Source organism: Pelophylax lessonae (genome assembly GCF_965119305.1).
Source record: "Pelophylax lessonae genome assembly, chromosome: 1".
Lineage (NCBI taxonomy): Eukaryota > Metazoa > Chordata > Amphibia > Anura > Ranidae > Pelophylax > Pelophylax lessonae.
In genome coordinates, this window is record NC_138768.1 from 738,846,964 (window position 1) to 738,871,469 (window position 24,506).

Here is a 24,506-nt window from a genome sequence, read left to right on the forward strand (position 1 = left end):
AAGTAAACAGTATCTCACAAAAGTGAGTACACCCCTCGCATTTGTGTAAATATTTTGTTATATCATGTAACAACACTAAAGAAATTACACTTTGCTACAATGTAAAGTAGTGAGTGTACAGCTTGTATAACAGTGTAAATTTGCTGTCCCCTCAAAATTACTCAACACAAAGCCATTAATGTCTAAGCTTTTGGCAACAAAAGTGAGTACACCCCTAAGTGGAAACGTCCATATTGGGCCCAATTAGCCATTTACCCTCCCCGGTGTCATGTGACTCGTTAGTGTTACAAGGTCTCCGGTGTGAATAGGAAGCAGGTGTGTTAAATTTGGTGTTATCACTCTCTCTCATACTGGTCACTGGAAGTTCAACATGGCACCTCATGGCAAAGAACTTTCTGAAGATCTGAAAAAAAGAATTGTTGCTCTACATAAAGATGACCTAGGCTTTAAGAAGATTGCCAAGACCCTGAAACTGAGCTGCAGCAAGACCATACAGCAGTTTAACAAGACAAGTTACACTCAGAACAGGCCTCGCCATGGTCAACCAAAGAAGTTGAGTGCACATGCTTAGAGTCATATCCAGAGGTTGTCTTTGGAAAATAGACATATGAGTGCTGCCAGCATTGCTGTAGATGTTGAAAGGGGTGGGGGGCAGCCTGTCAGAGCTCAAACCATATGCCACACAGTACATGAGAATTGGTCTGCATGGCTGTCATCCCAGAAGGAAGCCTCTTCTAAAGATCATGCACAAGAAAGTCTGCAAACAGTTTGCTGAAAACAAGCAGACTAAGGACATGAATTACAGGAACTATGTCCTGTGGTCTGATGAGACCAAGATAAACGTATGTGGTTCAGATGGTGTCAAGCGTGTGTGGCGGCAACCAGGTGAGGAGTACAAAGACAAGTGTGTCTTGCCTACGGTCAAGCGTGGTGGGAGTGTCATGGTCTGGGGCTGCATGAGCGCTGCCGGCACTGGGGAGCTACAATTCATTGAGGGGACCATTAATGCCAACATGTACTGTGACATACTGAAGCAATGGATGATCCCCTCCCTTCAGGGATTGGGCCACAGAGCAGTATTCCAACATGATAACGACCCCCCAAACACACCTCAAAGATGACCACTGCCTTGCTAAAGAAGCTGAGGGTAAAGGTGATGGACTGGCCAGGCATGTTTCCAGACCTAACCCTATAGAGCATCTGTGGGGCATGCTCAAATGCAAGGTCTCTAACATCCACCAGCTCCGTGATGTCATAGAGGAGTGGAAGAGGACTCCAGTGGCAACTCCATGCCCAAGAGGGTTAAAGCAGTGCTGGAAAATAATGGTGGCCACACAAAATATTGACACTTTGGGCCCAATTTGGACATTTTCACTTAGGGGTGTACTCACTTTTGTTGCTGGCGGTTTAGACATTAATGGCTTTATGTTGAGTTATTTTGAGAGGACAGGAAATTTACACTGTTATACAAGCTGTACACTCACTACTTTACATTGTAGCAAAGTGTCATTTCTTCAGTGTTGTCACAAGAAAAAATATAATAAAATATTTACAAAAATGTGAGGGGTGTACTCACTTTTGTGAGATATTGTAACATATTTGTTATTTAAAGAAAAACAAGACTTTACAATCACTTTACCGCAGAGAAAGCTTTTTTTAATAGCCATGCTTATGTAAGGTCCCTCTACAAAAAGTATTTAGAAAAATCCTGAAAGAATTGTCAAGGCTGTCTTTGCTGCTTTTATGTTCTGTAAAGCCCTAAGTAAAATGGGCCTGTGTTGCCGGGCTATTGTTAACTTCAAATAGGTTTTGCACTCCCATACAAGTTCTGTGGCATTGTAAAACCCACTTGAAGCAGGTCAGATTCAGGTCAGAAGGAGGTCAACTGCCGGTCAAATGAAACTGCCATTGAATTCTGAATAAGCTCAGAAGCATTACAAACTGATGCCATTTGCAAAAACTGAAAGTCAGTTGACACACACCCAAAATAACATGAAATTGCATTATTACACTACAAATTGCAATGAATCTTGTCCTCCAATTGAAATAAATAAGCTAAAAGAATTATGCAGATTGATTCAGATGCGACTGATTTGGATCATGTGCTACTGTCCTACGACCAATTCTTTTATTTAGTTACTAAAGTCAAATATAAGCTTGCTTCCATTTTCTCTCACGCATTCCAATGAAGGCAAATGATCACTTAGGACAAAAAATGACACCTACATTACCAGTCTTAAGCACTTGCCGACTGCCTAACGACGATTTACGTCGGCAGTCAGCCCCTCACAGGCAAAGTGACGTAGTACTACGTCGTTAGCCTGTGAGGCTCTAGGGAGCGAGCGCGCGCCGCTGGAGGCGCGCTCCCGCTAGCTCATCCGATGTCCGCCGGTCACTCGCGATCGTCGGTTACACCGGGAGAAAGGCAGGCGGCTAATGTAAACAAAGCCGCCTGTCATTCTCCCCTGTTTTACAGCACAGATCATACGGTCCTGCTATGTAGGACCGTAGATCTCTGCTGTTAAAATCACAAGCCACATCCAATCACAGTTAGAATCACGCCCCTAGGGACACACTTAGCCCCTCCTTATCAAATAAAGTTAACCCCTTCCCTGCCAGTGTCATTTTTATAGTAACAGTGCATATGTATAGCACTGATTACTGTAGTAATGTCACTGGTACCCCCAAAAGTGTCAAAAATGTCAGTCAAGGGTCCGATCTGTCCGCCGCAATGTCGCAGTCCCGGAAAAAAAAAATCACAGATCGCCGCCATTACTCGTTAAAAAAAAAAACAATTAAAATGACAAAAATCTTTCCCTTAGTTAGTAAACGCAATAACTTTTGTGCAAACCAATGAAAATACGCTTTTTGTGATTTTTTTTACCAAACATATGTAGCAGAAAACAAATTGGCCTAAGATGTTAAAAAATTATGATTTTTACATTTTTTTGGGGGGAATTTCATACAAAAAAAATGTGAAAAAATATTGTTATTTTTGCAAAAGTGTCGCTCTTTTTTTGTTTATAGTGCGTGATCAAAAAAATCGCACAGGTGATCAAATACCAACAAAAGAAAGCTCTGTTTGTGGGAAAAAAACGGCCCTGGTCAGGAAGGGGGTAAAATCTTCTGGGGCTTAAGTGGTTAAAGGACATAGCATTGACATTTGTTTGTGGGTTCAGCCACCAAGCAGTTTAAAATGAATGTCAGCCGTAGAGTGCATTACCCTAAAGGGAAGGATTTCATATTGGCACAGGGACCCCTGGGCCCAGACTCTTAAAGGCCTAGTTCTAATTTGGGTAAAAACAGGAAATGTTGACCCACAAGCAGCTCTGTGGTGCCACCTTCTGCAGCATTTAGGATCCACCAATGGCTAGAGAAAGAAGAGAGAGAGAGAGAAAGCAAGAGACCTGTGATATTACAGGACCAGACCCAAGATACCGTATCTACTATTTTGTTAAGGCTGCAGCTGTGTTCCATTGTGGGGGAAGTGTGGCAGATTGGGGGGCATTTTCTGAGGATTGGATTCCTAGGGTAAGATATGAGTACTGTGTTCAATACGCCTTTCTACAGTGGACATTGTCTAAACAAAAAAAAAAAAACAAAAAAAATCAGTTTTGTTTCCTAAAGCATTAAAAAATTTGAAAAAATAAAACAGCGGCAAAATGTTAAAAATGTGTTTTCTTTGCTCTTAAAATTCTTCCTACATTTTCTCATTGTGTGTCCTCTATCTATAAAAAAAATATCAGTAAAAGTCACTAGTTTTTCTACCTGTAAAAAAAAAAAAAAACTCACTTGTTTTTTATTGTTTTAATGTTTTGAATATGGAGGCTATTTTATATTTTTATAAGAAATCTGTTCCTGTTGAACTGTGTCTGACGTCCGCTCACAAAGAAAATAAAAACATGAGCGGGTGCTTTAGGAGCTTCTTTGTAACTACAAGGATATGTTTGTAGGAAAGTTAGGAGCCATTATTTGTTTTAAAATGTTCCTGCTGGGAGTGTCAGAGCTTTGATTTCTTCAATGAAAAAGAAGGGTGTGTTATCACGTATTTCATGTGTTTTCTGCATTCTGACATTTAGCATATTGCGTTCGTAAAACCAGGCCAATTTCAAAGCTGTTTTTTTACTTCAATAACTTCCTTCCTAAAGAATTATTGGACCGGATTTACATTCTCCAGAAAGATGGACATATTGACGTAGGACTCCAAGAATAATGTATACAAGAAGACTCTGTAGGTATGTAAATAAACAATGAAATTAGGCCTGCATGACATTCTGAGAAGAGAATTTTATGAGTGGTAAAATAGTCATTTATGGAGGGTAATTGTTGCAAGTGATTTTATAGCAATCTTTTAACCACTTGCCGACCGCCGCAAGTACATATACTGCGGAGCTCAGCCCCTCACAGGCAAAGTGACGTACCGGTACGTCACTAGCCTGTGACGCTCTGGGGAGCGAGCGTGCGCCGCCGGAGGCGCGCTCCCGCTCCCGCGTGGTCACGGACCCCCCCGCGCGTGTGAGCGGCAGACCAGATGTCCGCCGCTCACTCACGATCGTCCGTGACAGCGGGAGAAAGGCAGGCGGCTAGTGTAAACAAGCCGCCTGTCATTCTCCCCTGTGTAGGAACAGTGATCATATGGTTCTACTATGTAGGACCGTTGATCATTGTTCCTACACCTCAAGCCACAGCCAATCACAGTTAGAATCACGCCCCTAGGGACACACGCAGCCCCTCCCTCTCAAATAAAGTTAACCCCTTCACTACCAGTGTCATTTTACAGTAACAGTGCATATGTAAAGCACTGATTACTGCAGTAATGTCACTGGTAACCCCAAAAGTGTCAAAAATGTCAGTCAAGCGTCCGATCTGTCCGCCCCAATGTCGCAGTACCGCAAAAAAAATCGCAGATCGCCGCCATTACGCGTTAAAAAAAACAACAAAAATGACAAAAATCTTTCCCTTTGTTAGTAAAATTGGCCGAAAATGTTAAAAAATTTTGATTTTTACATTTTTTTTGGGGGGAATTTCATATAAAAAATGTGAAAAATATTGTTATTTTTGCAAAATTGACGCTCTTTTTTTGTTTATAGCGCATGATCAAAAACCACCAAAAGAAAGCTCTGTTTGTGGGAAAAAAAAGGACGTCAAATTCGTTTAGGTACAGCGTCGCACGATCGCGCAATTGTCTGTTAAAGTCACGCAGTGCCGAATAGCAAAATACCCCCTGGTCAGGAAGAGGGTAAAATCTTCCGGGGCTTAAGTGGTTAATAACTTCACTAAGTAAGAGATTAACGACTGAAAAGTAGACCATTGAGTCCTAGCAGTGCTGTCAGAAGAGATTTGTTCTATATTGGAAACTATTCAAGATTCACTAGTGGACCCTGCTAATACAACAGATATCACCAGGAAAAGGAATATGCTCTCTAGGAACGTTGTTTAAAAAACCGTAATGGTCTACAATTACATTTTTTTTTGGTCCAAATATATCTAAAAAGCCTTCAACATATATAGCTAACATGTAATTACATGCAAAAGGAACTATAGGTAATCTAAACACTTGTAAGTTTTTTCAGAAAACTTCCAGTATGCTGGAAGATGTAATACAACATTTAACATAACCCCTAAACCTCAACCTAACTCCTCATCCTCGAAATCTAACATTGTCATCAATTCTCAAACTACCCCCTATTCCTCCACACATACTAATATTCCTGAACTTCAACCTATCCTATCCTAACTAAACACCGAACTATCAACGCCTAATATTATCTATAAAACTCAAATTAATATTTAATCTTTAGCACCTAATGTTATCCTATAATTGGTTTCTTATTTCTACACCCCAACCTAAGCCATGACTTTCAACACCTAATATTATCCCTAAACCTCAACCTAATCCTAAACATCTAACAATATCCCCAAACCTAACCTCTAGCCTCAGCACCTAATGTTAATTAACCCTATCCTCAACTTAGCCACTAATTATCAACATGTAACATTATTCCTAAACCTCAACATAGCCCCCAGCTATCACTGCCAAAAACTGTTCCTGAATCTCAAACCAACCCCTAACCCTTAACACCTAATTTTGTCCCATACTTTAACCCAGCCCAACCCTACAACATGTAACATTATCCAGCTGATGTTATCCCTAAATCGCAACCTAATCCTAAACACCTAATGTTATCCCTACATCTCAAACTATCCAAATACATCCCTATCCTTAAACTTGAAACTAACCCCTAATCATCAACATCTAACAATCTAAGCTTCAACCTACATGTCAAAAATATTATCCCTAAATCTCAAACCAAGCCTCAACACCTAACCTGATAATGTATACAAATAAATAGCAACCCAACCCCCAATCCTTAACACCTAATTTTGTCCCATACCTCAACCCATCCCCAATCCTCAACATGTAATATTATCCCTAAACCTCAACATAATCCCTAGCATTCAACACCTAAAATGATCTCTAAATCTCAACCTAATCATAAACATCTAATGGTATCCCTAAACTTGAAACTAGTCCCTAATCCTCAACATAAAACTCTATCCCTAAACTTCAACCTAACCCCTAATCCTTAACATCTAACAATATCCCTAAGCCTCAACCTGCATGGAAAAACCCAATTTTATCCCTAAACTTTAACCCAACCCTCAATAATTAACCTGATAATGCATACAATAAATATATATTAAAAAGCACAGTCCTTAAAATGTCCACTCGCCTGCTTGCACTTGGCGAGTGGAAATAAGCTCAAGATGAGTGTGGAGCAGGGGTAGACTGGGCTGGGGGGACAGGGAGGCAATTGCCCCCAGGACCGCTTTGATGCCCTGTAAAAAAAGGCCGCGCTGCTTCTTCCAGAAGCGATCAGGCAGGAAACTTTTGAGAGGAGAGCTGGCCCAATCTAGCAGAGAGAGGATCTCCCACTGTGACACAGCTTGGATCTGAAATGCTGGCCGCTGTCAAACAAAGTCCAGCCTCCTGGACTGGCTCTTATGATAGACAGCATACTGGTCCAACGCCAGGAAATTGAATCAGTGTGCTGTCTATCTTAGGAGCCGGTCCAGGAGGCAGGACTTTGTTTCAGATCCACGCTTTGACACAGTGGGACATTCTCTCTGTGTGTGATCTAGCCAGCTCTCCTCCTAATTCCTTTCTGTGATCCCCATGCAGTGATAGGCTGCATTGATGGACACTGATAGGCTGCACTAATGAGCACTGGTAGGCTGCATTGATGGACACTAATAAGGCTGCACTGATGGGCATTGATAGGCTGCATTGATGGGCATTGGAAAGGCTGCACTGATGGGCACTGATAGGCTGTATTGATGGGCACTGATAAGGCTGCACTGATGGGCACTGATAAGACGTCACTGATTGCCACTGATGAGACAACAGTTTCCTGACAAACCTAGACAACATTATAAAAAGCAGCGATATCACCCTACCGAAAGTGCCGTATAGTCAAACTATGGTATTCCCAGTTGCAACCTATGGCTGTGAAAGTTGGACCATAAGGAAGGCTGAACGCCGAAGAATTGATGCTTTTGAACTATGGTGTTGGAGAAGACTCTTGAAAGTCCCTTGGACAGTAAGAAGATGAAACCAGTCAATCCTGAAGGAAATCAACCCTGAATATTCACTGGAAGGACAAGTCCTAAAGCTGAAACTTGAATACTTTGGCCACTTAATGTGAAGAAAGGACTCACTGGAAAAGTCCCTGATGCTGGGAAACATTGAAGGAAAAAGGAGAAAAGGATGACAGAAAACAAGATGGATAGATAGCATCATTGAAACAATGAACATGAAGTTAAGCAAGCTTCAGGAGGCAGAGGAGGACAGAAAGGTCTGGCACGCTATGGTCCATAAGGTCACAAAGAGTCGGACAAGACTAAACAACAAATGACAATAATCCGGCATGTGATCTCTTACCCACTGTAAAACAACCCATTCAGTTAAAAATAGAAATTCAAAGTAAAATATTTGTGTGTGTATATACTGTATACTATATATATATATATATACATATATATACTAGGGATTGACCGATTATCAGCAAAGCCGATTATCGGAGGGGCGATATTCACTTTTGCTGATATATCTGTATCGGCCCGGGAACTGGCCGATATTGCCGATATTCCAAATATTGCTCATGTAAGGGTAAAATTATGTCATATAGCATAATTCCATTTACAAATGTTATTGAATATGCCACTCACATATGTACAAAAGATATAAGCGATTCCACATTAGCAGATCTGCTGGCAGATCAGTATCTCTCACCCACTTGCTGTAAGTGATACCCGGGTGATACCGCTCCATTTGGCATCCACTCAATACCGCTCCATCTCTCACCCACTCTGTCTCTCACCCGCTCCATCTCCCACCCACCCGATACCTATTCGTCTCTCCCCCACTTGCTGTAAGTGACAGCCGGGTGATACCGCTCTGTCCTGCATACGATCTCGGAGGTCACGTGGTCACGCCGTGACCTCCGAGACCGTATGCTGGACGAAGCTGTATCACCCGGGTGTCACTTACGGCAAGTGGGTGAGAGACGGAGCGGTATCGGGTGGGTGGGTGCTAGACGGAGTGGGTGAGAGATGGAGTGGGTGAGAGATGGAGAGGTATCACCCAGGTATCACATACGGCAAGTGAGTGAGAGATGCTGATCTGCCAGCAGATCTGCTAATGTGGATTTGCTTAAATCTTTTGTACATATGTGAGTGGCATATTCAATAACATTTGTAAACAGAATTATGCTATATGACATCATTTTACCCTTACACGAGCATCACCACCTAATGGTTGGAGGAGGAGAAAACTAGTCTCGGACCCTGACATAGGATGTACAAATATCAGCCCATATCGGCCGATACGGATACGTTGTGACCAATATATCGGTATCGGCCCCGAAAAAAAAACAATTTGGTCTATCCCTAATATATACTGCTCACAAAAATGAAGGGAACACTTTCTAACCAGAGTGTAGCATCAAGCCAATGAAATATTGATCTGGTCAGTTAAGTAGCAGAGTCTTTGGTGTTATTTAAATTAACAACAGGTGCACTAGATGGGCAACAATAACACTGAAGGTCATTGACATTTTTTTTTATCTATTTATCTTTTCTGACTGTTTTTCACTAGTTTTGCATTTGGCTAGGGTCAGTGTCACATCAATACATGCCATTGCCTGAAGGTTTGCTGTGTCTCCCAGCAGGTTTACACAGTCTCAAGAGCATGGAGGAGATTCCAGGAGACAGGCAGTTACTCTAGGACACCTGACAGGGCAGTAGAAGGTCCTTAACCCATCAGAAGGACCAGTATGTGCTCCTTTGTGCAAGGAGGAATAGGATGAGCACTACCAAAGCCCTACAAAATAACCTCCAGCAGGCCACTGATGTGAATGTCTCTGGCCAAACAATCAGAAACAGACTTCATGAGGTTCATTAGGTTGGCCAGAGGGCCCGACGTTCTTTAGTGGGCCCTGTTCCACTGCCCGGCACTGTAGAGCACAATTGGCATTTGCCATTGAGCTCCAGATTTGGCAGGTCCACCACTGGCACCCTGTGCTTTTTGCAGATGAGAGCAGGTTCACCCTGAGCACATTTGATAGATGTGAAAGGGTCTGGAGAAGCCATTGAACGTTAAGCTGCCTGTAACATCGTTCAGCATGACCAGTTAGGCGGCTGGTCAGTAATGGTCTGGGGAGACAAATCCATGGAGGGACGCACAGACCTTTAAAGGCTAGACAATGGTACCCTGATTTCCATTAGGTATTGGGATGAAAACCTTGGACCCATTGTTAAACCCTACACTGCTGCAGTGGGACCTGGGTTCCTCCTGGTGCACAACAATGCCCAGCCTCATGTGGCGAGAGTATGCAGCCAGTTCCTGTAGGATGAAGGAATTGATACCAATGAATGGCCCCCATGCTCGCCTGACCTAAATCCAATAGAACATCTTTGGGACATTATGTTTCAGTCCATCCGACGCTGACAGGTTGCACCTCAGTCTATTCAGGAACTCAGTGATGCCTTGGTTCAGATCTGGGAGTAAATACCCCAGGACACCATCTGTGGTCTCATTAGGAGCATGCCCCGACATTGTCAGGCATGCATACAAGCACGTGGGGGCAATACAAATTACTGAGTACCATTTTGAGTTGCTGCAATGAAATTTCAGCTAAATGGACTAGCCTACTGCATAATTTTTTTACTATGATTTTTGGGGTGTTTTTGATTTTAGCCTTCTGTAGGTTTACAATTTTAATTTCCATCAAACGTTGTGGCATCCTTTCATTCCTAACACATTACCCTGTCCATATCAGTATAGATATCCAGCATGATATTTTTCCCTATTGAGATCTGATGTGTTTTCAAAGTGTTCCTTTAATTTTTTTTAGCAGTGTATACAGATAGACAGACAGACAGACAGATAAAAACATTATAAATACTTATTTTTCTGGTCCCCATTTAAAGTGTAACTAAAGACAAAATCTTTGTTTTTAATTTTGGGTGATGGTTATTATAACCCTCTTCAGTTTTTTCCATCTGTGTCCCAGTGAGGAGATTTCCCTTGATTTCCTGTCCCAAAGCTAAAACAGGATGTGAAAGGAAATCCCTAAGTGAAGGAATCCCAGTGTGTCACCAGGGTTTCTTGAACTAGTGTCCTCATTGGAAGACTTCCCCCCCCCGATTGGTGTTCTGATACCAAAATGTGGGATTTTCTTTTACTTTCATTTTTGATAATAACGATAAACAGGACAAATAGAGAATAGTGAATCTGCCTATTGGAGGCACAGACAGCAATAAAAACGGAAGTGGCTCTAATCCCTCTCCACATTTAAAGTGATATGGCTGAGTAGTACTGTACACTTAGTTTTAAAAAATTGTTTATTTTTCAGGACAAGCTTATAAGACACAAAGCTTCCAGGTCTTTTCCTTTGTAGAAGAGGAACACAGCCTGAGAAGGGGGGGCTTAGGCAACCCTGCCATGTGCTTGCTGCTCATAAGGCCTCTGGTGGGCAACCTGAGGGCCTGCTTTGCTGGAAGCTACTGAAAGTGGACTGAGTGGCTGTCATCTGAAGATCTAGACTGGTATCACAGGGAAAAGGTGTCACATGGATGTTAGAAGGAGGCAACCAACTTTTCAAGAACATAATGAGTACTGACTGCTGTGAGGGATCTTAAAGATTTTGGGCTGATGCCACCTCGTTGTGTGTGCGTAAAGGGGACATCAGCTGATGTCCTGAAGAGCTTAGTTTATCTAGTTCTCTGTGAATGGACTCTGCTCTGATTGCTCAAAGAAGGAGGCTTTTGTGACTTTAGCTACTACTACTTCAAAGTCATGTCCACAGTCTAATGGGATATAAAGAAGTTAGAGGATTGCCTAAAAAGCCAAGTCCATGGTCTACTTTTGCAAGGACTTTTGCTTCAGTTCTAAAGAAGGAAGTTTACTGTCCTCATCTTGTACATCGTTTTTTTTGGCGTATCCCACTCATGTCCCCAACCCTATCCAAGTTACCCCCCCCCCAAAAAAAAAACACCCAAAAAGAACACCCTTAGGCTAGAACATTCCATACATGGCATCATAGAGCAATAGGTCTTTGTTTTTTTCTTTGTTTTTTTTTTGGTAGAGAGGAAGTGCCCGATAAAAGGGGGTTGATTTACCAGTGCCTGATAAAAAGGGGTTTTTAATAGGGATTGATTTACTAAAGACAAAAAGACTGTTTCCCTTTGCAGGGAAATTTGAATTTTGAAAAGGAATTTACCCTGGAGCTAAGTTAATTTGGTGCAATACTTTGCAAAAGATACCCAAACATGTACAAGGTAGATAAAAAAAACAGCATTTTTGCTTGCACGCGATTGGATAACGGAAGTCAGCAGAGCTTTTTTCATTCACTAAGCTCTGGAGCAAACTTCTTTGCAAAGTGCAACTTTCTCTGCAAAGTGAATAACCTACAGTATGTGCTTTATTAAATAAACCCCAAAGTGTGCATGTTTCAAAAGCTCATCCTGTGACATGAACTTTTAATAGGAAAAAAAGGTCCGCTATATAGCACTCGACTTTGCTTGAAGAGTACATGGAAATGCAAGCCTTTAGCATACAAGTACGTCCATGTAAGGCTTAGTTTACATTTGCATTTGGTGGGGGGAATAAATGCGTGCAGTTGAGCTGTGTTTTTACTGCCCCCCTTCAATTTTGCAAAGAAAGGGGTATACACATGCTGTGGAAAAAATGCCCCCCCTCCCTCATCGGGTTCGGCAGGCAGTACGTTCAAGTGATTGCAACCGCTCTGCAACCGCAGTCCACCACAGATGGTTCTTCAGAGGGCATTGCATGTGTAAACAAGACCTTAGCCTTGTTTGTGGCAGAAACCTTTAAATGTTGGATCACTAGTAAGTAACCAGCTGCCAGTTTGTGCTTCCTCATATACTAAGCAATAAACTAAACCAAGGCTTTGCACAAAATTAATCAACATTCATAATTTTTATTTAAATAAAATAAATAAAAAGCATTTCATAAGTAAATCAAAATTCATCAGCTTGCAAAATTCTCACCTTGCAAACTACTATTTTCTACTATTCCATGTTTTTTTTTAGATTTGCAGTCATCATATGGTTGAAGTGATGACTTGTCCAAGCAAATAGTGTTGCAAGAGTTCCATCTAGTGTTGAAAGAACTAACTGTTTAAAGACACTCAAATGACTGTTTTAACATTTTTTTGCCCCCTTTGCACAAACAGTGATTCTGTGCTTTTTATACAGATTGATGTGTATAAAACAATAAGTATGACATACAACTTATTATGCATTATTATAATTCATTCATTCATTTTTTATCCCTTTATCACATGTAATTATCTATGTTTCCAAATGAAATCAGCTATATCTTAGTGCCGGTGTAACGTTAAAAAACCATACCCCGTGAAGAAACCATACCCCTCGTCACTTCCGGTCTGAAACAGCAGAGCAGCGCAGCAGTGCGCATGCTCAGAGCCCCGCAGACGTGATTGAACAAGAAAGAAGTTAGCAAGTGCGCATGCTCGGAGAGTATGATATGTTAACGGCACTAATACTTGCGGCGGTAACATTAAAACAGTTCTGCTGCAACATCAATCATCTCCTCTCCTCTCCCTGTCACTTCCCTGATCTCCCCTAATAAATATAAAAGCGGCGGCGGGTGTACCTGTGCTCCGTGATCCGCTTTTATATTTATTAACGGAGATCAGGGAAGTGACAGGGGAAGGAGCGGACATGAGGCATGATGCAGGGGAGCTGTTATAATGTAAGCGCCGCAAGTTAAAGTACCGTGAGAAATCCATACCCTCCGGAAGTGACGAGGGTATGGTTTTCTCACGGGTATGGTTTTTTCACGGAACACCGGTTCACACTAGGTCGCTCCGACTTAGGGGGCGACCTGTGAAGTCGCGTGCAGCGCGACTTCGGCGCGACTTGCACGGACTTCATAAAATGAATGTCAATGCAAGTTGCCTCCAGGTCGCCCCGAAGTAGTACAGGACCCTTTTTCTAAGTCGGAGCGACTTGTGTCGCTCCTATTAGAACCGGTCCTGTACTACACAATGACCGCGACGGTGCACAACTTGCCAGGCTGACCAAGTCGCCTGACAAGTCGTATTAGTGTGAACCGGCACTTAAAAAAAAAAAAAAAACACTAATGTTTACACTTAAGATTACTGTACAATGCAATAAACAATTTTTAAGCAATAATGATGTTTGTTCTGTCTCAGCATCGATTGTACCTGTGACCTTCTTGTAGACCCCCAGTCTCTAAGTGTGTGCAGCAGGTTGAATGATGGCTTTAACAGATAGTTTACTCAATGAATAAAGACTCCAGAGGTGTTCTCCAATGCTTCTTTATGCTTCAAGTTAGCAAAGGCATAAACATAGAGGCTTTTCCATAGGTAAATTTACAATGAAGTTACACAGCTTCCACACTCTGCAGTCTCCTCATAACAACTAAACAAAATGGTAGATACAGCAGGAAAATGGAGATGGGAGAAACCATCTAGCCAGAAACAGCAGGGGTGCAAGGAAGATACCAATAACATAGCATAACATAACATGTAATAACAACTGCTAGACAGTTAAAGCTGCGTGGCAGCACACTCCCCGCCTGGTATCGTGAGATACCACTACACAATTATTTTCCATAAACATACAATTAACATTTGTGACAGGAAGTCAGGTAAATCTGGGAATGTAGTCACTGAGAGGAGACACATTCCCACCTGCTTTGAAAGTTCACTGATACTATAGGGTGTTGGCTGCAGAGAGAGCCAGCAGGAAGTTGAAAACCATTCAGCTGTTCAGAATGAGGAGATCAAGGACTCTATAATTTGTCCAGAGAAAATCTATTGAGTGCTGCCTCCTGTCGCCGTGTAGGCTGGGAGAGGAGGACAGACATACGTGTACCTCCCGAAGCTGGTGGGCATGGGAGAAGGACTGCTGCCGCCTGTCGCCGTGTAGGCTGGGAGAGGGGGACAGTCGGATGTGTGCCTCCCGACAAGCTGGTGAGCATGGGAGAAGACCCCCTAAAGCGATGTGAAGCTAAGGAGGGTAACCACGAGTGAAGACGTCTCAAAGGTGAGAAGACAAAGTGTTCCATGTGAAGAGTGTGAAGAGTAAAGGGACCTGTTAAATGAACTGTGTTCAATATGAAGAATCTGAAGAGTAAAGGATCCTGTTATAAATGAACATGTGCTGTGTGAAAGAAAACAAAGGGACATGTTCAATGGACAATGTTTGTGCTGTGTGAAAAGCAAACAAATGGACATTTGAGTGTCTGCTGTAGGATCAGCAGTGTCGGCCCAACAGTAGGTTGGAAAGACTTCTTAGGTAGGTTCCAGCGTGAGAAGGTAGCCGCCCACAGAGGCAAGGATTTATTTTGTCTTTTATTTTATTTTGGCTGTTTTGATGCTTGCAATTGTGTTAAGTAAATTGCATGAATAAATCAGTCTTGTTTTCAACCTCTAATCGGCTATCTCTCTGTGAAAACGCACCCCCAAAGGGGTCATCCACGCCTACCACCGAGCTAATCCCTTACATATGGTGGAGGTATGCAGTGGGCAGAAGCAGCAAGATCCCTGCAAGGAAGTGCAAATGTTTGATGAACTTTGTCTGGTGCATGAGATTGCACAATCTATGTGTGCAGGAGAGAAGATCCTGACAAAAAAAAAAAAAAAAAAAAAAAAAAGTGTTTTAAAGAGACAGGGGTCTCAAAATTTTTTGATGAACTTTGTTGTGTCTGGTGCAAGTGACTGCACAAACTGTGTGCGCAGGAAAAGAGATCCTGCAAGAGAGAGAAAAACTACATGTGTTGAAGAGACAGTGGTCTGAAAATTGTTTGCTGGACTGTGAAAAATTTGTTTGTGGAGTTATTGAAGATGGGGCGGTCCAAACGCCTGAAAAATGCAAAGATAGATGAAATGAGAGACCGGATTCTTTGGATGGAGGGGATGTTGCCGTCTGAACCAGCCCCATCCATGCCTAAAGAGAGTCTACTAAAGAGGAAGGTTGTTGTCCCTAGCAACACTGATGAAACTGCTATGGAGACGCAGTGTGCTCAGATGAAAAGTAAACTCAAAATGGAGGAGATGTTGAAACATCTGATTATATCAAATGCAGCTCAACAGCAGGCAAATGCGGATTTTCAGCGGAGCTTTGCAGCTCAGCAAAAGGCTCACCAAGAGAGCATGGCAGGCTGGAAACAGAGACGCCAGCAGCCAATGGAGGCCATCGGTTTGGAGGAAACCGAGTATGTGTGCAGGGCTGAATTGGATGCCTTGCAACGGAAAATGGAAGAAAAGGAACAAGCCTTGGAATTGCTTAAAATGGAGCATAGAAACTTGCAGGAAATGAATGAACTACTCAAGTCTCATGTGTTACAGTGGGAAGAATCCACTGCTCTTCTTTTGGTCGAGTTGCAAAAACGCAGAGAGACTATAATGGAGAAAGATACCATCCTCATGGAAAAGGAAAGTGAAATTCAGACTTTGCAGAAGCAAAGTATGGCTGATATGTTGGAGTTGCGTAATCAGCTGGAAAAAAGTCTTCAGTCTTTGGGAGCTACAAAAATAGACCTGCAGGAGTCGCAGGAACAGAATGTTGCTCTGAAAGTGACATTGTCTCTCAGCGACAAAGAGAAAAGTGAAAGAGAGGCTAAATTACTGAGTACTGTGTATGAGCTCACTACTTTGAGCAATGTGGTAAATGAATGGCGTGCGGACTGTGAAAGTTGGAAAGGGGAAGCCCAACGTTTCCAGCAGCAGTTAAAGGAGAAAGAAGCCTGTGTGGCAGAATTACAGTCTCATTCCCAGAAACTAGCCAATGAGGTGAAGGCTCTTATGCAGGGAAAAGAAGATTGTGAACATAAGAGGGAAAAAGTAGAGGCACAGCTTCTGGAATCGCAAGTCAAGGTGTCAGAAGGTGACCGATTGTGTGCTAAGCTGTCAGAGAAGGCAAACCGACTGCAGGTTGAGTTGGACAATGTTACAAATCAGCTTTCTCAAGCAGACAGCAAATCTAGAGAAATTGCGGAAGATTTTTCTATCTTGGAATCGCAGCTGCAAGACACGCAGGAACTCTTACAGGAAGAGAGGTGTCAAAGGCTGAGTTTTAGCACAAAGCTCAAACAAATGGAAGATGAGAAAAATGGCTTCCTGGAACAATTAGAAGAGGAGGCGGAAGCAAAGAAAAACCTATCAGAGCAAGTCGCAACATTGCAAGCTCAGATAGCGGATATGAAAAAACGCATGGAAGAAAGCGTTGGTTCATTACAGTGTGTTGAAGATGTGAAAAAGAAGTTTGATCAGATGCTTGGTGAAGAGAAGACTGTGTCTGCAAAATATGCAGAAGAACGCGCACGTGCAGAAACGGAGGTGCGTGATAACGAGAGCAAAGCCCTGTTCTTGGCTCGCTCTTTGGAGGAAGCTCTAGAGTGTAAGGCTGAACTAGAAAGTGTTAACAAACAGCTGCGTACAGAAATGGAAGATTTGGTCAGCTCCAAGGATGATGTTGTGAAAAGAGTTCAGGAGCTAGAAAAGTCTAAACGAGCCTTAGAACAGCAAGTAGAAGAGATGAAGATTCCGTTGCAGGAACTGGAAGAGGAATTCCAGGCAACAGAGGATCTGTCCCAAAGAGGGGATAGTGTGCCTGATGCAGTTTTTAAAAGGATCAGTGTTTTGGGGTCTGTCCTGAGTGAGCCTCAGAAATGTGATGACATGTGGCTTGAATCACCCCTTTGGAATAAACCGTTCCTTCAAAAACTTCAAGCATTGGAAAATGTATCATTAGAGCTTCAGCAAACAAAGGAGCTGAGTAAGAAATGTGATGATTTCTCAGTTCAGGCTGAAAACCTAGTGGGGAAAACTAAGGCTGTTGGTGAAAACGTGAAGCAAATGAATAAGTGCCTTTCAGGGAGTGTTTCCAAAATGGAACTGGTGAAAGACGGGTGGCAGAAGTTTGATCGTGATCTTGAGATGCATTCCATGTGGAATTCAGATAGAGAAAAAGAACTAGGTGACCTTGAGCGGTCAAATAGTTCAGCAGAAAGTGCATTGAAGAAACCTGTAAAAGAATGTGTTGCAGTTCCATGCTTCTTCACTGATGCAGAGAGGAGGTCTATAATGGATACCACCCAGATCGCTGGGTTCAACTGTGTTGTTGCCTTTAACCCCTATGTTGGTGTAAGGAAAGTTGATGATGATCTGGTTGACTACTTCTGTGAAGAGTTTGGCAAGAAATATAAACTGAATATCAAATCAAATAGTAGGCCTTTACTGCGACTCGCTCAGGAGGGCGAAAAGTTTAAGAAGTTGATGAGTGCAAATGCTTCCGATCTGCCTATGAATATGAAATGTTTGGTGAATGATATTGATATCTCTGGGAAAAGGAACAGGGGTCACTTTGAAGAAATGTGTGACAGCCTGTTGTCTCAATTGGAAAATCCTCTGCACAGCATCTTAGAGCAAGCAAAGCTCAAGAAGGAAGATCATTCCCTTTTACAACAAAAAGTCAATGATTGTGTACAGATGTATGGAGAGGCAACTCAAGTCACAGAGGGATGTCAAGAGTCCCTACTTGGAACAAAGCTTAGTGAAGCAAAGGTTCTCAAAGTTTTGTGGAAAACATTTATGGATTGCAGAGAGAGGCGTCTTAAGAATGTTGAAGACATTAAGACTAGCCCAATTGAGTTGCCTATGGATCACGGTCCTCCATGGTGGATTGGACAGACGGTTATGAGGGACAAGCTGTCTGACATTTATGAGAAAGCTGTCAATGAAGATGACAGAAACGAGAAGGAGCAAAATGATGCCAAAAATGCAGTTGAAGAATGTGTATATGAGATGAGAGACAAACTGTGTGGCATTTATGAGAAATCTGTCAATGAAGATGACAAAACAGTTTCATCCGGAAGCTTGAGGATAATAGGAGGCTTATCAGTGAGTCAGCAGTGCCTGACACATGCGTGCCTGGAAATATGTGTCCCAACCCTAGGGTTGAAACAAGAGGGGGGGGTATGTGACAGGAAGTCAGGTAAATCTGGGAATGTAGTCACTGAGAGGAGACACATTCCCACCTGCTTTGAAAGTTCACTGATACTATAGGGTGTTGGCTGCAGAGAGAGCCAGCAGGAAGTTGAAAACCATTCAGCTGTTCAGAATGAGGAGATCAAGGACTCTATAATTTGTCCAGAGAAAATCTATTGAGTGCTGCCTCCTGTCGCCGTGTAGGCTGGGAGAGGAGGACAGACATACGTGTACCTCCCGAAGCTGGTGGGCATGGGAGAAGGACTGCTGCCGCCTGTCGCCGTGTAGGCTGGGAGAGGGGGACAGTCGGATGTGTGCCTCCCGACAAGCTGGTGAGCATGGGAGAAGACCCCCTAAAGCGATGTGAAGCTAAGGAGGGTAACCACGAGTGAAGACGTCTCAAAGGTGAGAAGACAAAGTGTTCCATGTGAAGAGTGTGAAGAGTAAAGGGACCTGTTAAATGAACTGTGTTCAATATGAAGAATCTGAAGAGTAAAGGATCCTGTTATAAATGAACATGTGCTGTGTGAAAGAAAACAAAGGGACATGTTCAATGGACAATGTTTGTGCTGTGTGAAAAGCAAACAAATGGACATTTGAGTGTCTGCTGTAGGATCAGCAGTGTCGGCCCAACAGTAGGTTGGAAAGACTTCTTAGGTAGGTTCCAGCGTGAGAAGGTAGCCGCCCACAGAGGCAAGGATTTATTTTGTCTTTTATTTTATTTTGGCTGTTTTGATGCTTGCAATTGTGTTAAGTAAATTGCATGAATAAATCAGTCTTGTTTTCAACCTCTAATCGGCTATCTCTCTGTGAAAACGCACCCCCAAAGGGGTCATCCACGCCTACCACCGAGCTAATCCCTTACACATTGCATACAGTAGAATGCTATGTAGCCCTCTCCTCTAAGCTAACTATGCTAGAGGTCTAAGTGACTCCTACACATAACACTGAATCAGAATTTTTTGGAAGCAGGCATAATTAGGACTGTCTCAGTGACTGGTCTCAGGAAGGTTTTTGGGCTCCCGTCCTTTACAATCCTGACTTCCACACTTCGGACCTTTCCATCATCACTAGCAATGGCCTTTGAAATAACTCCAACTGGCCACTGGATCCGATTGGTTTGCTTTTCTTTTAGAAGAACCAGGTCCCCTTCCTTTAAGTTAGGCTTCTGGGTTTGCCACTTTTTACGTCCTTGAAGAAGTGTGAGGTATTCCCTCCTCCATCTGTCCCAGAAACAATCTGCAAGGTATTGAGCATATCTCCATTGACGTTTATATATGTCCTTTTCATCAAAGATGCTCTTTGGCGCTGGGATCTGTCCAATTTTCCGGCTCAATAATGCAGCTGGAGTTAAAACAGTTGGACATTCTGGGTCTGTGGATACAGCTGTCAGCGTTCTTGAGTTGATTATTGCTGCGACCTCAGCAAGGAATGTAGTAAGTACTTCATGGGTAAGACGTGAAGAACTCACATCAAGCAACATAGAATCCAGTATGTGCCTTGCCATCCCAATCATACGTTCCCATGCTCCGCCCATGTGTGAAGCGTGTGGTGGGTTGAATTTCCACTGGTTTGCAGTGGCGGAGAAGGTGGCCCTTGGAGGTGGCTCTGTCTGAGAAGCTCGCTCCCGCAGGGGTTTGTTAATGCTCTGGGACGCTCTCTCGCTATAATTGAACTGGTTGGTCAGTTTTCTCTCCTTCTTGTTCCTGGATGGTATTTCCTCACCTTCTGTCCATTCTTCACTAGCCTGAGCGTCAGACTTCCCATCTGTATCTTTGTCTCCCGGCTCTGTGGAGTCGTTGGTCTGAGTCTCTTCAATGACTCCCAACTTCGCCATCTGTCGTCGCGCTTTATCAGAGTCTTTGTTTAACATGTTTCCATCCAGGGAGAAGTGTACGGCCAGCTGGTCCACGGTGTTAATGGGTTTGTAGGCCCATTCCTTAAAACTGTACCTCACAATGTTCTGGGGGGCATGAGGGTTGTTTTCAGTCAGGATACGAGTGAATTCCTCCTTAAGTTCAGCGTCGCTGAGTTCCAGCTGGTCCGGAGGCTTAACCAGAGTCTTGGCCTGCATCCATTCATCAGCTCCATCCCCAATATCTGTGGAGTCATCTTCATCCTCCAAATTTCTTCTTGAGCAGATGTTGGAACTCAATGCTACAACTTCAGGCTGTATTTCCGGATCAGTATCTGGATCCTCCAGGTGGAAATCGATAATTTCTTTTGAGTTTGTAGAAGACTGGTCCATTAAAAACTTGGGTCCTGAAAACCAAATGGTTTGTGTGAGGACAACTGCTGGCACTAAAATCTTCTGCATGAATGCTAGAAAGTGCTCTTGCATCTCAGGTTTGTTACGGAGAGTTTTCTCAAGTGCAGCAAATCTGGTTAAAGCTTGTTCTCGATTGTTAGGGAGAGTAAGCCTTGGTACTCGGAAGGGTAATGGAGCTACCCAACTGTTGGAATTGTCCTTGAAGAACTCTTCATCCATAATCTTGATGAACTCCTTGTCTTCGACTGAAGGGGCAATCTTGTTGTCATCACGAGTAGTTTGGTACACTGAATCACCAAAGTCCTTTTGAGAAGTGAGCTTGCAGTTAATGCTTTGGAGTGCTTGATATGGAACTTCGTTTTTGAAATCAAGTCTTTCCTTCACATAGTAGTGCAATGGACATTTCATCAATCGACAGGTAACATTAGTTTTGTAGGAAGCTACATCCAAGAGCTTGTGAGATTGGTCTAAACAGACTTCTCCAATTATCACCCATCCAAGATCAAGTTTCTGGGCCTGAGGAGCATCATCTGGACCGTTACATAACTCTCTTATTTTATGAACTCTAGGAATGTCTCTCCCTAGTAGAATCAAAATCTTAACATCCTTGTTAAGTGGTGGAATGTAGTTAGCAATGTGACTCAAATGAGGGTGATGACGTGCAACCTCTGGTGTGGGGATTTCTTCTCTGTTGTTCGGTAGCTGATCACATTCGATTAGCGTTGGAAGAGGAAACTCTGTGTCCTCATATTCTGATGCAACTATGAAGCCATGGGCTCTTCTTCCAGAAGTATTGACCTTTCCTGCACATGTCTGCAAGGTATAAGACCAGGTCTCTCCTTGAATGTTGAATAGGTCAAAGAATTCTGTACTGGCCAATGAGCGATTGCTCTGATCATCGAGTATGGCATACATTTTTATGTAATTTTGTGGACATCCTTCAGGAAAAACTCTTACAAGACATATCTTGCTACAAGACTTGCTATGAAGCCCTTCTCCACATACCTCTGTACACCTTGTGGTTACGGGGTCGGCATATTGCTCAGTTCTCTCCCCGCCATCATCTGATGTAGTCTTGGGGTTGCTGCCGGGTGAAGGTTTCCTTTTGAACAGGTCTGGATGATGAGCATCCACATGTTTGGCACTGTTGCAGAGAGAACATCTGATGGCGATCTTACAGTCTCTGGCTAAATGATCGGAGGATGCACAACACTTAAAACAGATATTATGCTCTTTGAGAAATGACTTGCGTTCTTCAATAGGCTTGTCCTTAAATGCACGACATTTGGAGAGAGAGTGTGGCGCATTATGAATAGGACACTGTTGATTAAGATTGCTTGCTTTGATGTCTGTCAAGACGTTGGATGCTATTGCAGTCTTCCTCACGGCAATAGGATGCCTTAAATTCTTGAATTTACTGTTGGTGGCAATACCCCTTGAAGTACTTAAAGGAATGGTGGTTGTATCTGGATAGAAGAAGCTTGGGTCATTCTTGGATCTTGCAACCTTCCGCACGAACTCTGAAAAATAAGAAAAGGGAGGGAAGGAAACACGATGCTCATACTTATACTTTGATCCTACACTAGTCCACTTTCCCTGAAGATGACTAGGCAACTTTGCTACAATAGGATTTACGCCCTGAGCAGTGTCTAAATAGCTAAGACCTGGTAAACTAGGATCTAACTTAGCAATTTCAAGTTCTTGAAGGAGGTCACCTAACTCTCTAAGCTTATGATTGTCCTTAACAGAGATTTTAGGAAAGTCGTTTAGTCTCTGGAATAAGGCAGATTCAATGACTTCTGGGCTCCCATAGTCTTGTTCTAGACGTTCCCAGGCAGCATCAAGGCCTGCTTTAAAGTTATAAATGTAGACAGATTTAAGTCTCTTTACTTGTTCTGAAGATTGACGCCCCAACCACTTTATTAGTAAGTCAAGTTCTGCTTGAGGTTCAATGTCCAAGTTCTTGGTTACCGCCTTAAATGTAGATCTCCAACTCCTGTAGTTCTCTGGGCGGTCATCAAATCTAGACAGTCCAGTTGTAATCAACTCTCGTCGAATCATATACTTGCTGAACTCTGCAATGTCAGTGCTTTCAGTTTTTATAGCCACAGGGTCTACTGATGGTGCGCCGTCTTGGACCATGGTTGGTATATGATGTTGGCTGGTAGGTAGAGAGAAAGGTGTTGCATACGGGTTTAATCTAGGTAAGGGTCTGTCATCTGAAGGTCTCTGAGCATTTGAAGTTAAAGAGAGCTGTATCAAAGGGGGTATAGAGTTCATTCTGTAGTCTTCTGCTGTGCCCTTGTAATCTCTATGCACATAGGGTTGTGGTGGCACATGAGCTGCGTAGGTTGATTCACTTGATTTTGTGACGTGCGGTAGTTGTGGAGGGTCTCTGTTAGTAGGTGTGTCTAGTTGACCAGCTTGCTTTGGCGACACATTGCCTTCTGATCCACTTGCTGGATGACTATGAGAAGAATCTCCAACTGTAGGTGGGACTGTATTGTCGTGGTTTTGAGTTAAGACAAACTGTAGGGTCCTTTCAACAGGGTCTTGACAAGCAGGCAAGCTGGTACAAGCTGCTCCTTCTTCTTCCAATAGGGCTTGTTCCAAGACAGATAACTCTGCTAAAGCTACTTCCTTTTCTCTATTCTTCTGAAGAATTTCTAGCTGAGCCTCTGTTTCTGCTTGTATTCTTGCCTGAATGCGTTTAGCTTCTGCTTCCTTGCATTTAGCTTCTGCTTCCTTGCATTTAGCTTCTGCCTTGATGGCTGCTTCTTTTTCAGAGCAGGCGGCTTGAACCTGGGCTACTGCAACCTTTTGGCGAGCTTTGAGTATTTGGTCGCTCAGTATTGACCTTATAGAGCAGGACCGCAATGACTTAGAAGAAGATTTATGATATGAGCGGGCAGACCTAGAAGATTTTCCTGAGTGTCTTGAAGAAGCAGAGTTACAGGATATAGTCTCATATAGCTGTGCCAATCTCCCTTCTATCTGTGCCTTTGCTTCAAGATATGTGCTATGCCTCTGCTGGTCATTAGAAGTAAAGTCCTTTAATTCCAATGCAGCTTCCTCTATGTTGGAATGTGACAATAGGGAATAGTACTTCTCAGAAAGTCTTTTATAATTCTCAAATGCCTTCTTAACCCTTGAGAGAGCAGTGTTCAATTGCTCAGAATTGTTGCTAGTTACATTAGTGGCTGTTATACAACTTAAAGTCTTTTCCCATAATGCAGTCAGGTTACTAGATGTTTCTTCCTTACTTGCTTCATAAACCTCCCTTGCCTTCAAGGATGGATGAGGGGCTCTGACAGGACGAGCAGAATGAAGTAAGGAGTCTGCTTTATCTTGACTAAATGCAGGTAATTCTGTGAGATCTCTGTCAGACATAATAAGTACTGTATTTCTGGTGTCTTGTTAGAAACCTGCTAGAGCTCAGCTCTGTAAGTAGTGACTTCTGTTATTAAGCAGGCTGGCTGAGGTATTTTTTGTTACAATAACGGCTAGTGCTGGAACTAGTTCAAACTGGATCACCTCAGAAGGCTGTAACAGTAATGAAGCAGTAATAGGAGGCTGGTTTCATATGCAGAGTAATGCTTCTGGTGACTCACAGACAAGTTTGGTACTTACAGTTCTGAAGCTGTATATTACCATGGACATTTACTTCAAGTACT

At 42.8% G+C, this 24,506-nt stretch overlaps 1 protein-coding gene across 1 annotated transcript; it reads right to left on the bottom strand.

The window, feature by feature from the left end:
• Positions 1–11,278: 11,278 nt before the first annotated feature.
• Positions 11,279–24,222, bottom strand: LOC309549292 (uncharacterized protein; the record flags this gene model as incomplete). The annotated part of the gene is made up of 3 exons (XM_082249442.1): positions 11,279–11,370; positions 22,659–23,502; positions 23,602–24,222. 3 exons carry the CDS (start codon positions 24,220–24,222, stop codon positions 11,279–11,281), a joined length of 1,557 nt encoding a protein of 518 aa, XP_082105568.1.
• Positions 24,223–24,506: the final 284 nt, after the last annotated feature.